General features: G+C 39.4%; 1 protein-coding gene across 1 annotated transcript in view; it reads left to right on the top strand.

The window, feature by feature from the left end:
• Positions 1-15,171, top strand: part of LOC126762469 (putative uncharacterized protein DDB_G0282129) — a 149,057-nt gene that overhangs the window by 123,372 nt on the left and 10,514 nt on the right. Inside the window, exons 7-9 of the mRNA XM_050479240.1 lie at positions 1,992-3,079; positions 10,130-10,261; positions 13,500-14,254. Of these exons, the coding sequence (XP_050335197.1) occupies positions 1,992-3,079; positions 10,130-10,261; positions 13,500-14,254 (1,975 nt within the window). The remainder of the gene's footprint in view (positions 1-1,991; positions 3,080-10,129; positions 10,262-13,499; positions 14,255-15,171) is intronic.

Raw genomic sequence — 15,171 nt, 5'->3', positions numbered from 1 at the left:
TTGTCGATTCATCAATTGTTACCACACCACTTACCACAAGCCGCAACTGCCACACAGATCGTATGCGATACAGTGACAATACAATGCACCGAAAATACAGCCGCCCAACCGGCAATAACCGAAAATCAGCCAGAAAGGTCAAAACACAAAATGGCCCACCCACCTACATACATACAACCACAAATTGAGTTGAATTGAGGTTAGGGCGGCGCGGTGACGGTCAGTGAATTCAGATTTGGCGGATGGGAAGCAAACGTGCAACATGTTGACTTATAGTTTAAGCACTTGTATGCTGTTTGCTTTGGGATGCTGGAATGGGTTGAAGAAGGCGCTTAGTGCTTTGTGTACCTGCGTGTGTGTCTATCAATCAGTGCGGCAGCCGGTGAGAAATTTGTGCAGGTTGTGGAGTTTTCCAAAGGGTTGAGCAGCATTTGATTTTTTCGAAACTTTTTGTGAGGGTTAATAGTTGTCGAAAGTCAAGAATAAACTGTTTACACTTTGTATATATGTATGCGTGTGGGTATACTTGTGTGTTTGTTCACAAACAAATATTGACAATATCAGTGTCTGTCAAGCAGCAATTTTTAAGTGTTTGATTTTCGGGTTTGCTGCTTTTTGTTGTGGTTTTTCGGTAAGAGCTTGATGTTCGATAGGAAAAATTAATACACACAAATACAAGTGAGTTTTCAAATGGTTGCCACTAATTGTCAGCTAGGGGAGTGTTGACGCTTTTTAGCAAGTTTTATTATTTCTATTACTTTGGAGAATAGTAGCCAGTAATTTTGGTTGTAATCGAATATAGGGTGTACTCAAAAGTTGAAGAAATCTTAGATTTTAATTAAGTCGCAATATATATGTACATATGTATATGTTTGCCAAAATTTTCAATAATAAACGTTATCGGAGAATAGTATATTGATTAAAATATCAATCTAAGTTTATTTCCACCAATCAGCTTTTGTGAAATGAAGACTTACCGACACACTTTGAAAAATTCAAACTAAATATTATTACGACCATGTTGTAGAAAGTCATCTAACTGCTGAGAGTTAGTCGAAAACGTCGGTCTTTAGATAGAAGACCTGGTATTTTTCCCCACTATTTCTCTAAACCCCTTCCCAAACCTAAACCGAGTGGTTATCTGTGTAGACAAGGGACTACACTTAACTCCACAAAAAATAGTCAAGCGGTGTTAAACGCACGATCTTGAAGGCCACGCCACAGGCCCACGCGTGAGATAATGCGCTCACCAACAGCTTCCTTCAATAAATTTATTGTTTCGTTCATTGTAGCGCCAACTTGTTGGAACCAAAGGTCGTAACCAACAGCATCCTCCAATCCAGACATGAAAAAGAAATTTATTATGGTTCTATAGGGTTCTCCATTGACATTGTGACCGGTTTCATTTTTGAAAGAATGTGAAGCAATGACTGTTTGAGAATGTAACGATGTCTCAATAATGATCAAAAGTGAGCCTGATTGCTGTGCAAAAAATCGCTTTATCATGGTTCGGCTTCAATTCTTGCACGAGTTGGGTTTTATATTCCATAGAATGTATAAACTTGGTGAGAAACCGATCCATTGCTTACCCGAATTACCGCTTCTTTAAATATTTATTCCAAATAGAGTCTGGAGGAATGTATAGCAAAAATATTTTTAAGTTTTCTGGGCTAATTTCTGAGAGAATATGCACAAACGCTATCAGAAGAAAAATTAATAAAGCATTCCGGCTCTACATTTAAGTTATCTAAAGCAGAACAAAAGGAGCTTACCTAACCAAAAGTAACATCCCATCGAAAGTAAACGACACTTTTCTGTACAAAGTCATTTTTGCTCCATTACGTATTTGTTTTCATACATATATTTTCACTTTCGTTTCCACCTTTACCAGCATTTAACGGTGTTTACATTTCAATTAAACTCGCTTTGCGTCACTTGATTGCTTATTTTTCACTTTTTCCACTCTCTTTTTCTCTCTCTCATTTACACAGGGACTATTTCTACGACAGCTACTGCTCGTCGACGCTGCTGCGCTCATCCGGTGTCCGTCCGAAGAAGCGTAAACGCCTAATGACATCCACGTCGCGTTTGCTCAGCGATGCGGTGAATAGCAGCAACATAAATGCCGCTGTCGCCGCAGCAGCACTGGCCCAACAACACCAGCAACAGCTGCACCAACAGCAACAGCAACAACAACAGCAGCAGCAACAGCAGTCCACACACTTGTTGCCCCATCCACATCATCAGCATCACGTGCAGCAGCAGCAGGCGCATAATCACCATCAACAACAACAACAGCAGCACCAGCATCAGCAGCAGGTGGCCGCCGTCGCCATGGCTGCCATGACAGCCAACCTCTTGCCACAACAACAATTGTTGCTACATCAGCATCAGCACAGCTTGCTGGGCAATGCCACCGCTGCCGCCGCCGCCGCGGCTGCTGCTGCCGCCACATGCAATGGTGTTGCCGGCAGTGCGAGTGGCGCCAACACACCCACCAACGCCGCCGCGCATCACAGTCTCAGCGTCTATTTGCAACAGCAACAGCAGCAACAGCAACAACAACAGCAGCAGCAGATCAAACAACAGCAACAAGCGGCGGCGGCTGCGGCCGCTGCGGCTGTCGGTCAATACACGCTGACCGCGACGGGTGGCTTGCAATTGAAATCGTCGTCAACCGTGCAGAATGCCACATCAGCAATAATTGCCGCCGCTAATCAAACAACGTTGTTGAATGGCGCTGGTGGCACTGGTGCGGCTGGCCTCAATGGTGTTGGCAGTGGTGCTGGTGGGGCCAATGAGCAGATGTCAACAGCAGCCACCAACTATGGCAGCTTGGCAAATGGCCAAACGCAGCAACAACAACAAGCGTCGTATATTGGTGGTGCCTTGCAACCATTGACATTGTCGCTGCCTGGTATGCAGCAATCACAGCAACAACAACAACAACAGCAGCAGCACAAGTCATCACTTTTGCAAAAGCAAACACAGCAGCAACAGCAACCGCAACAACAACTGCTGCCGCAGCAACAAGAGCAATTAAGTTCGAATCAACAATGGGGACCGTTCAAAGTTTACAGTAAGTATTGATGATACGCTGAGCGACTATTGACAGTTGACCAATAACGGTTGCATAAACCGACCGACGGACGAGCACACACCGTACACGCTGGCACATATCTACATGGTAAAGTTTGTGCCCGGTAAGCAACTTAAACGGAATTAATGTGGGATTTCCGTTTGGCTCTTTACTCTTGGGCTCGGTGGGTAAATCAGTGGAGAGAGATCTGCTGCTAAGCTCTAAAAAGTCTTGGGTGAAAACGAGAATTGACAAAGAATTTGTTTGAAGAGTTCAGAATGAAGTAGAGCGAGGTGAAATTGGAGTATTCTTGCTAGGTTATATTCAGGGTTTATTCAATATGGCAGTTCCTTCGGGAAAATTTGGGGGTATAGGAAAGTTTCAGTGCTGAGACCGACTGATTAATTGTAAAGTAAAAAGGAATTACAGGTAGACCTTCTAACAGAACATATCGCAGGCCCAGCACTGGTGGATGGTCACTTCTCTGAAGGAGGCTGCACTCCACAACAATAAATCTAATGCTACCTTAATGGCTGCTACCCCGGCCTGGAAAACACTGTATTAGTCAGAAAGTCTGAAACTGCAATTGATAGAGAGCTCCTGGGAGTAGACCCATCCTTGAAGAAGCTCGCTGCCCCTCTCCACCAACGACTTCTTCCCACCCACAACTCCCTCGGCAGTATATGGGTAGAGAAGGAGCCGGCAGAGTTCGATTTGTCGATCCAAGCGATCCGTTAGAAAGTCAAAGTGAGTGAGGATTTCCGAGTGTTCTTTTAGAAACCTAGACTCTCTGAATCTGATAGCAACTTTGGAAGCCATACACCTTCCGATGATGTCCACAGGCAATGTTTTTAAGTTGTATCAAATATTCGGAAGCAGCTATTGCGATTTATAAATTTCCCCATATGGGGAAAAAGTTGAACCGAAAATCTAGCAGATAGAAAATAGCCATGTTTATTCAACCTTTACAGAATAGGTTAAGTTAGGTCATAGGGTTGAGCCAAAATCGACGAATCTCACTTTGACAGAAAATTTGTTCTTTTTTCTTACTTGTAAACTTATCACTAGATCCTCCTAGATCGACGAAACACAAATCTATGGTTACCTTCAATAATATCAATCTACAGAGATATTACAATCTCCGTCTGATAAAAGCCGGCCAATAGAGGAGGAAGTGACAAGATGATTCCAACTCACCTTCTTCCATACACCTGTGACAAAGAGCATCCGACAGACTGTTTAGTCACACCTTTTGTAACCTATAGGACCTATTGCGGCGTCTAGTCGGAACATTTACAATTGCGGCGTGATTGACTTTATTAGGAGCCAGTAGTTCGGAAGACATCTTACGACCTAGAAGGTTTCACAGTCACAAAAGTTCTGGTTATTTACCACGCCTTGCTGATCTGACTGGTGAAGCAAATATCTAATCCTAGAACGCAAGAGGACCTCGGAAACCCGACTATCTTCCAGTTGGAAGATAGGTTTTAAGATAACTATCTGAAATTGTCCACAAGTTCTTTTTACCGCAAAAAGCTGTTAATTGGTCCTAGCCGCCGATGTCAAATCGCTAAAACAAATCTTTTCACAGTACTTTTCTTCAAGTTGATATTTTTTTGATAGTTTTGTAAATACATTATACATTTCTTGAAATTATGGATCATTTAATTAACTTCAGAAAAAGTTGTTCCCGAATTATTTTCGACAAACAGTGAGGGAAAATATATTTCAGTCTATAAAAAAACTCAAGACTATCGACGGACAACGGAGGAGGATTATAAACCAAGTCCACAAGCTCATCAAAAAACTTCCAATTTCGCTTGATATTAAAAAAATATTGAAAGTAGTACTTTCAAAATCGATATATAGTACATCGCTATCGATTTTTTATTTTAAAAATTTCCAACACATTTCGTAAAACGATTCTTTGAATGTGTAGAAAACTTGAAAGACATTTGATTTTTTATAAGTAAATATTCGAAATGTATTTCTCAAAAACGGTTTATTTAATTTTTACGATTTTAACTGTAAGAATATTATTGTCGAATGCGCGGAATATGCAATGCAACGCTGCACACGGTGCGGCCAAGTATCAGGAGTACATTGAAGGCTTGCTCAAATTGAAAGGCAAAATGCTATCCCATGCCATGAAGATGCTACTTAAGAAAGAAGATGAAGAATACGAAAATCATGGCAAAGGTGGCGGAGCAGAGGAAGAACACTTCATTGATCTCGGCAGTCATCCCATAGCTACGCCGCGTACGCTACACGCTGAAGACTTTACAATGCCACCGAAAGAGAACACCACCTGCAGCACAACAACCGAAAGGGAGATTGTAACATGGGCTGCCACCACACATTCGCAATATCATAACGTGAAATATGGAAGCAGAGGCAGGGATCGCGAAGAAGAAGCGGCAACAAGAAAACATGCTTCGGATACGGATGAAGCTACAACCGAACGTTGTGTAAATGAAATGAAAAGTGGACATGACGGAAATGAGCATAGAGAGGAAAACCGAGATAAGGATAGTACGACGACAAAACATGGGTTAGAAGGCGAAGAAGTGGGTAAGCATCGGCATCACCATAAAGATAAACACGATGAAGAAAATCGTGAGGAAGAACAGCATACGACAACAAAACATGATTCGGAAGACGAAGAAACCGTAACAGAACGACACGACAATAAATCGAAGAACCAACACACAGATGAAGACCATGAGGAGGCAACAACGACAAGAAAAAGTGAATCAGAAGTCGAAGATGCTAAAAAGGGTCACAACACAACAAAAGGTGAACACAAATCTGAAGATCGTGAGGACGAAACGAAAAAGAAATCCGATGCAGAAAAGGAGGAAGAGTCTACACAACGCAGCCACAATAGAACGATGGAAAATAGTGAGGAAGAAATGGTTACAAGAAAAGAAGAATCCAGCACTAAAATAATTTCTTGCACTTGTAATCGCGGGGGAATGGAAACTACCAAAGGTGGTGATGGGGATAAAGATTCCGAAGCAAAAAAGCACGGCGAACATGAAACCAGTATCGAAAGACCGCACTCAAAATCAAAAGAAGCCTCCACAGCAAAGAACGAAGGGGACGAGTTAGTAAAAAAAATTGCTCTGCAACTCTTTAAGTCACACGTCTTACATAGAAATGAAACAACGACAGAAAACGCAGAGGAAGAACAAACCGGAGACAAAACTACCGAAAATGAGGAAACAGAAGAGGAATGTAGCGAAAGCTCAGAAGAAGAGTCAGAGTGTGAAGAAGAAAGTGAAGAAGGTGAAGAAAACGAAACATGTGGACCCGAAGAGGAAGAAGTATCTAATCCACCACCAGATAAGCAAGAGTCTGCAACATCTGAAAGCAGGAAACAACAGAATGGCTCGGAAGTAAAACAAGAAAAACAAGGGCATAATGAAAAAATATCAGCGCATGGGCAGACCGTTGAGACCAACACTTATAAACATCATATCCAGCTGCTTATACTCAAACCATTAGGAGATGGTTACACTACATGTGGACCTGATGAAGAAGAAATTACAGAACCAGCTGGGCCACACACCACCTGCGGACCTGATGAAGAAGAAATTACAGAACCAGCTGGGCAACATACCACATGTGGACCTGATGAGGAAGAAATCACAGATCAAGCTGAGCCACACACCACATGTGGCCCTGATGAAGAAGAAATTACAGATCTCGCAGTGAAGATGGCAGATCACGAAACACACACCTCGAAACCGATAAGCCCCTACAAAGAGGGTGGTGCCTTACAAATACTTTATGCAACATCATCAAGACCAGATGTACAAACCGAGAGACCTGCAGGCATTAACGCAACAAATGATACTTCGTTCACAACGCCTACCTCGATTGAAGCTTATCCAACGATGTGCTTTCCAGTAACCGAGCCGCCGGGCAATGGCACGCTGGATGCGACAACACCAATCTCGTCTCAAAATGTTCCTGTACCGCCTTCAAACGATACGCAGATGGCTACCACGACCGCTTATCAAGCCGCTTCATCCGCAGTTACACAATCACCAGAGGGTGCTCCAACTCAAACAGTACAGACAATCGTGCCTTCAGTAACACAACCTCCTGCTGGCGATGCACAGGAAGCAACAACCCAAGCGCAAACCGTCTCTCCTCCCGAAGTGACGACACCCATAAAATTACCGAATAATCCGCAAGAAGTGACAACCCAGTCCCTTGTTGGATATGCGACTATGTGTTATCCTGTGACCGAAGCTCCCAGCGCCACAACCGCGAAGCCACCAACACAAATAAATACACAGAAACTGCGAAGACACTTAAAGCATCGTTGGAAAGCCCAACGAGAATTTCACGCACCTTCAATGCGTGCCAAGCTCAGTCGCGTCGTGCGGGAGTTGCGGGAACGTGAGAATAAAGCAGTTGATAAATCCAAAATGTTGACTTTAGTACATTACGCCGGACAACCACGTTACCAGCGGTATTATTTGCGTGGTCTCAAAGACTCAGGGAGCTCAAAGAGTCGATTCAAGAACTACGAAAGCAACTACTACCCCGACGAACAAGACCAACCACAATATGAAAAGCGTAGTAAAAATCTACATTATCCCGATTATAAGGAAGTAAGAGATGAAGATCAGTCGGGCATCTTTGAGGATGCAATGAAGGTAAAACTGCCGTTTTGTCCAACGAAACCGCCACCACCACAACCGATGGCGCAAAAATGTGCGGGCAAAAATCACAATATACAACATTTTCGACATAAACCAACGGAGAAGCCAATGCCGTTAATGCCACTCGATCAATGCAAGAAGTACGATGATGAAAAGAACACCTCGCCATATATAGTACCCATACCACAAATAGATACCGTTTCACACGATGTTTGTAAGTCACCCGATGACGCTGATGACTTTTGCTTCGACACTGATTTTGGCGACAAAAATAAGTTTGGCGCTGACAAGGGGTGTAATGATTTCGGTATAGAACAATTCACGAAAAAGAGTCAAGCTCAAATTTCGTTAGAAAACTTTCGCAGACAAGAACAAGCTGACCCCATTCAACAGAAACTGAGTTTCATGGGCCGCTTGTTGGGAAGAAACAAGAATTGTGGGAGCACAAAAGAGGTTTCGAATGCAAAAGCATTACCGACTGCATCACCTGCTAAGGAACCGACAGAAAGTAAAGTAAAAAGCTTTTTTCCACTGCAAAAACTCTTTAGCAAATGGTTCAAGTCAAAACCGAACTGTGACCGCTGTCATCAAAAGGTAAAACTGAAAGACATTCTACAACACAAAGATTCAATAAAGCGTTTGAAGAGCGGCACCACTAAGCCCAAGCGACAAAAAAGTGAGCACTACAGAAATATAAGACATCATAGGCGAAGTACCGTAATTCGTCGACAGCGTCATAAAGCCGACTTCGGGTCCAAGCTAAGTAGTCGACATACAAATAAACGCAGCAGTAATATATGCAAAATCAATGCAAGGAAAGCAGCTCGGGACCACTTCACGGAGCACAGAAAGCGACGACGACATGCAGTCAGACGTCGTCCACGCCACACGAGTTTTTACGAGCAGTCGGATAGTCAAATGAATTGGCGAAGTGATGATGTGCCGGATTTACCACAAAGCTGGAATGAAAATTTCGAAAGTGATGCTTATAATATTTTTTGATTGGCGATTTCTTTGAGTATTTCAGATATATTTCGTAAATAATTTTTTCAATTAATATAAACCATAAAGCTGTCAGATATTTTTTGGTATAATAGTAAATTATATGCAAATATTTTTTAATAAATGTTATCAGCATGCCATTAAGTAGACTGTTGTGGATTAGTTAGGTGCTCCTCGAAGCATATTTGCCCTTAGTAACAAGCTTAACAAGCCATACGTCCGACTTCAGTTCATAAAAAATCAGAAATTTTTCTCTTAATACCTGATTTTCCGAATTTTATTCGAACTCGAAAAAACAAGTGGTCTGACATGGTTACTCGTTAAGTTTATTAAGTCAAAGATTTATCCTGGAAAATAGTCCAGATACTGAGGATGCTAGAAAGTAGGTATAAGTTTCGAAAAGTATACTAAAGATTTAAACTAAAAATATCGCACAGACTGAGAGCTATGGCCAGAGATCCAATGCCTAATGCATATATCGAAGTTACATCTATCGAAAAAGCATTATTGAACATTATGAATGCGGCAGTAATCTAAACTATGCTTTCAAGGCGAAAAATTTATTTGACTTATGAACGTGCTGAACTACGTATAATGAAAAATCTGGCTCTGAATTATAATTAATATAAAGAACGTCATATTCATGTTATTTTAAGGGAGAATAAGTCAAATTGAATGTGAACGAACTGATAAGATCTTATGAAAGTAGGTATATACCTAACAAAACTGCCATGGATCCAGTATTCAATAGATAATAAAAAACATGAGATAAAAACTTATCGTGCGATAAAATATTTTGGTAGGAATAAATAGCATGATATAAAAATTATTATTACATAAAAACATTAGATCTTATGATTCTCGGTATAGTCTTGGCAAATTTTTCTCGATCGCAAGGGTAATAAATAGCATGATATAAAAAATATCATGAGATAAAAAAATGTTGAAAAATCAAATAATATATGATAAATTTACTTATATGCCACTATAATGGCTTAATTTTATCCTAAACTCTTCTATCCTAATCTCTTCAACGCATATGCTTCTTGAAAAGGCTTCATTAAAGCGGGATCTTGAAGTGTGTTATAAGTGTGTCGATACCATTGTTCATGGAAGTGAGACCATTGCTTTCGGTGATAGATGACTCGACGAAACACTTGGGTGGACAAAGCCAACATTAATCAGTTATAGTTGTAGTAAATCTCTCTCATTACAAATTATAGAAGAAGTATACGATGGAAATGTTAAAGCGAGTTACGTTTGGAAAGACTTTAGTTGTTAAATAGAATATTGTGATATACAGTGCACACATACATACATATACATATATACTTTCAAAATATATTACATAAAAAAACTTTATTTTTTCCAGGCAATCCGGACACATTAATTTGCGGCAATTGTCGGGAATGCTTCAACGAGCTGGCTGAATTATTAGACCACAAGCGGAGTTATTGCAAGTTGCGTTTCACTTGCAAGTGCCAGGATGTTGCCTTTGCTGCAAGTAAGTATGGTATGGCGTCTGCACGCAGCCAAGTGCTGGTGTTTTATTGCCACATTGTTATTGCACCCACACCAACAAAGCACAGCAACAGCATTGACTGCCAGCTCTTAAAATATCTAAAGACACAGCATCTATGTATGTGTGTATGTGCCACAGCGTGCTGCCGTTGCATGCCACTTCATGCAAATTGTTATTGCAACACTTGTTTCGCATCTTACAGAAATTCCAGCTGAAATTGCGTAGTAATTTGTATTTGTTTGTTGTTGTTGTTGCTATTCTTGCTACCGTTAGCTGCTACTGTTGTTTGTAATTAATTTATTATTGTTTAACACTTTTGCCAACGTGTCAGTCGACACTTGTTTGCACATGTTTGGCTGGCAGCCATATTTTGTTGCACATATTCGACCTATGAGTGCATAAGGGTGGTACTAAATTGAAAATTTTATTGTTTGTATTAAAGAAAATTAGCTGGGATTAATTAATAATGATTAATTCTCTCAGTTTAAGCTGAAAAAGGTGGTTTAAAAAATTACACTAGGGTGGTTCCAAAATTTTTTTTTACTTATTTAATTTATTTTGTTATTAAAGAAGAGGCTTTAAAACGCATTACCCTTAATTCATATAAAAAAACTTCACCATATAGAATCACCCTAATGATAGGTCAATTTATTTTTCAGCCAGTCTACATACCATAAATTAAGCATTGATTACAAAAACGCTCTTGACTTTTGCTGAAGCTTGGGCAACTAAAAATTTTGCAACTTCGAATTCGAACATAACTTGATTGAGTGAATTGAACATGCAATGCTTTTGCTATGCTCAATATCTCTCTACCATTGTAAATAGCCACTATCTGAGATAAATTGTATATAAATTTTATATTTTGCCAAAGTTATAATTTACCCACAAGTATTTTAATTTTTAAGAATTCAACCAATTAGTATAAATTTCCTACCGGGTCATAAGCTTTATTACATTAACTCGTTTACTAAATTTGTAGCCGACTTTTAGGCTTTCCATCGGACAGCATTTAATAAAACTATCAAAATGCTTGCTATGCTGGCTTCTAGTAGACAAAAGTGGGAGAATTTATGGCGCTTTGTTTGAACTGTCTGCTGGCAGAAAGGATTATTTTCCAATTTGTGTGAAAGTTGGCAACAGCTGTTGCTCTATTACTGTCTAAAGGAGATGCCTAAATGAATGTTAGAGAGTGAAAGTGAAACAAACTTTAAACATTTTCACAAATAATTTTATAAGAGTGTTAAAATCACGTGAAATTATAAATCGTTTTAAAAATGATAGATTATTATGAATAACTGCAAAGCTATTGTTTGTTATCGTAACAATTTTCGGATTCAAATTGATTTTTTGAAATTTGTATGAAAAGGCAAATTATCTTTTTTATTAGTAGCAATATTTTCAATAATTTATTTAGGGTTTTTTCCTCCAATTAGACTAAAAACTGAAAAGTTTCTCTAAACAAAAACATTTTTTTTAATAACATAATTGTCAAAGATAGCCCTATTTTCATCAGAACATATTTCTTATACTTTCTTCTTTTCTAAATATATGATACAAATGTATTCTAAACGGTGTTTACTGAGAGTGTTCTTTGATTTCTGGACTTTACAATACAATATTTTCTACCAACAATTGTTTGAGATATATTCTATAAATGGTCGACAAACATAGAAAGCGAAAAGGTTGTAGGCTTGACTAGCATGCGATGGGTTCAGATCTCAGCTAAGTTCTTTAAGGGCAACAAATATTGTGGTAGTTAAATTGCGATTTTTGAAAGCTAAAAGAAAAAACTGTCATATGATTTATTTTAAAATTTTAAGGATACATTGTCACACATTTTAGGAATCCACAAAAAAACATTTTAAAGAAAAAAATTTTTTTTTTCCGAGTTACACACTTTCTCGTTGGGTGAAACCTAAAAGAAATCTTGATAGAGTAGATATTAATTAATAAAATAGCCTGCCAAAAGAAAATTCGATTTTTGATCAGATCAAACAACTGGCTAGTCAATATATGGCCTATATGGACACTACTACTGTGGGCCAAAAATAGTAAAACGTCTAAATTTAAATTTTTCGTGAAAATGCATTAGGTGAGTTTTTTTCTAGTCGGCGATTTTTACGAGTGGAATTATTCAATAAAGAAGTTATATTAAATTTTGTGTGCGGAAGAAATTTCTGGTGCCAAAACGTTCAAAAATTTGAAAGTTGGCTTTCGGTGATAATTGTTTGTCGCGAAATTATTCGAAGAGGGTCCAGAACGCGTTGACGACGAAACACGTCCAGGACGTCCATCAACATCAAATGATAATCAACATGTGAATAAACTTAAGGCATTCGTTACTTGAGAATTGTCGATTAGCAGTCAGAGAACTTACTGGCGTCGTTGGAATATCGAAAGGATCAGTGAAAATCATTTGGGCCTAAGAAAAGTGAAAACACGATTGGTTCCAAATTCATTCAATTTTTTCGCGTCATTTGCGCGAAGCTATTCATAAAAAGAGGCCGGAATTATGAGTCGACACTTCTTGTTTTTTTTACCAGAATAATCCACCGTCGCATAGTGCACTGATTCTTCGTGAGGTTTTTGTCAAATTTTCAGCCAATATCGTGTCACAACCATTGCCTGATTTAGCTCTGTGTGACTTCTGGTTATTCAGCAAACTTAAATGACCGCTCTAAGGACACCGCATTGAAGGCACAACTGTATTGGAGCCAAAGAAGCATTTCAAAACTATGAACAAAGTCTTATTATTTTTTGCTCTTAGTAATGTATTCCGAACATGCAGAAAAAGTGATAGTGACTCCGAACAATCTCAAGCAAATTTCAAAAATACTCTCTCGAGAAAGACGCGTTAAGAGATAAAGACTGTAGCTCCAAAACTATTAGAAAAATGTAATTAAAATTGTATATGTTTTTTTTAAGCCTATCGAAAAAAACGGAAAAAATATTAAATTTGAAAAAATTTCATTATTATTATAGAAATGACATAGTACAGCCAGATAGCTTTCGAGAGATAATTATTAAAATTAACGACAAATAATATATCAGTGATGATCATTATACCTTCTTACCATATTATGAACCTTAAATACTCATAAATATTAGTTTACGCTTTGAAAATTCTAAGTTTTCTTCATAAAGTTTCATAAATATTTTTTTTTTAAATCTCTTCAAAAACAAACTAATTCCACTAACCCTCTCATATGTTCCGCAGAAACACCGCCGATGAGCGCCAAACTGTTATGTGCCGTTTGCAAGGATGCCTTCGCCAATCCGTGGGATCTGATGGTGCACGCACAGGCTGCGCACATGGTCAACATTTACGAATTGGGCAATGAGGCTAATAACAATTATGCCACCGCCGATTGTGCGGAGGCTATAGCCACCAATGCCAACAACAACAACAGCAACATCAAGAATGTTAATGTTAACACAGTCACACCGCTGTCCACCACTGCCAACAATATTAGTAGCACATTCAGTAGCAGCAACAACAACAACAACAACCAAAATGGCAACAACAGCAACATCGCCGCTGATTCGGTCAACGCAGCGCAGTTGGCGTCGCCGTCGTCCTCACTGTCACAGTTTAAGCTCGAGTTGAACAACAACAACAATAGCAATAATAACAAGAACATCGCCAACAACAATAATAACAGCATCATCATCAGCAATAACAACAACAACGGCGGCAGCAATTGTGACATTAGCAGCATTGGCAATGAAATACAAATGTCGCCAACAACCGAAACATTGTCAACGCCAACATCGGTGGCTGGCAAATTAGAGAGCAACAACAACGGCAACAATGAAAACAACAATATCGCTATGATAACGGGCAATATGTCGGCTGGCGGCAACAACGGTTTCATGGCCAGCAATGGGCTTGGCGGCGACGCCGATCACTGCATGGAAGGCAAATTCGGCATTTGCAACAGTCCGACAAGTGGCTCGATGGCCAACAAGGAGGTAAGTGGCAGAGATGTTAGTGTGTGGGTCTCAACATGCGTGTGCCTATGCACGAGTATTCGCGTTTGCTACTTCCTTTCATTGCAAGAGCATGCTTCCACTTTATGCGTGTGTGTGTGAGTGTATGTGTTGCCGGTTGCCGGTTGCATTTGCAATTTTCGATTTTCGTGAACAAGTGGGTGTGTAGGTTGTTGTTGTTATGGCCGCACATTAGCAAGTGCAACGAATATGTCTCCGTCATTGTTGTTTGTATTTGCTTTGCAAGTGCATCCTCACACACATACACACACACACAAAACTCTCTTCACTTACGTCTAGTAAAGCTGCTGTTACTATTATTTGTTTTTGTTTGTATTTGCATTGTCTAATGTTTGTTGTTCGGTTGGTTTTGTGCGTTTGTGCAGCCATTGTCAACATTATTAAGCCATATTAGCTCAGGCTGGTGCATTGCTTGCTGGTATTTACTTGGTTTGGGGTCAAAACTCGAGGAGGAAAGGGTTTCCATCGTTTGTTGTCGGTGAATTTGGAAATATAAAGTCAATGCGTACGCAAGCGTTTGATATTAGAGTACCTAGTTCAGTCAATAAATCTATTTTAGTAATCGAATCTTAGAAAAGCTCAAAACAGACTGTTTGGGGCTCAAGAGTATTGAAAATTTATTTAGCTAACTTTTGTAATATGAAATGGAAAAAGAGAGATATAAATATTTTGTTCAAAAAATAAAACGCTTCTCGATTGTTTCGGTGGTTTTGTATTAGATTGCCGTAGACTGATTCATTATCGGAAAAACTGGAGAGTTCCTTCACTTATTGTATCTACTTATTCATGCAGGGTACTCCAAAGGAAAATCTGATTAGTCTGAAAAAAACTCTTTTAAATACTTAAAAAACCTTGGCTAAAAGAGAAAAATAATACCA

This window comes from Bactrocera neohumeralis, chromosome 6 (assembly GCF_024586455.1).
Source record: "Bactrocera neohumeralis isolate Rockhampton chromosome 6, APGP_CSIRO_Bneo_wtdbg2-racon-allhic-juicebox.fasta_v2, whole genome shotgun sequence".
Classification (NCBI taxonomy): Eukaryota; Metazoa; Arthropoda; class Insecta; order Diptera; family Tephritidae; genus Bactrocera; species Bactrocera neohumeralis.
Note: the sequence above shows the minus strand (reverse complement) of the source record. Positions and strands in the feature narration are given on the sequence as shown.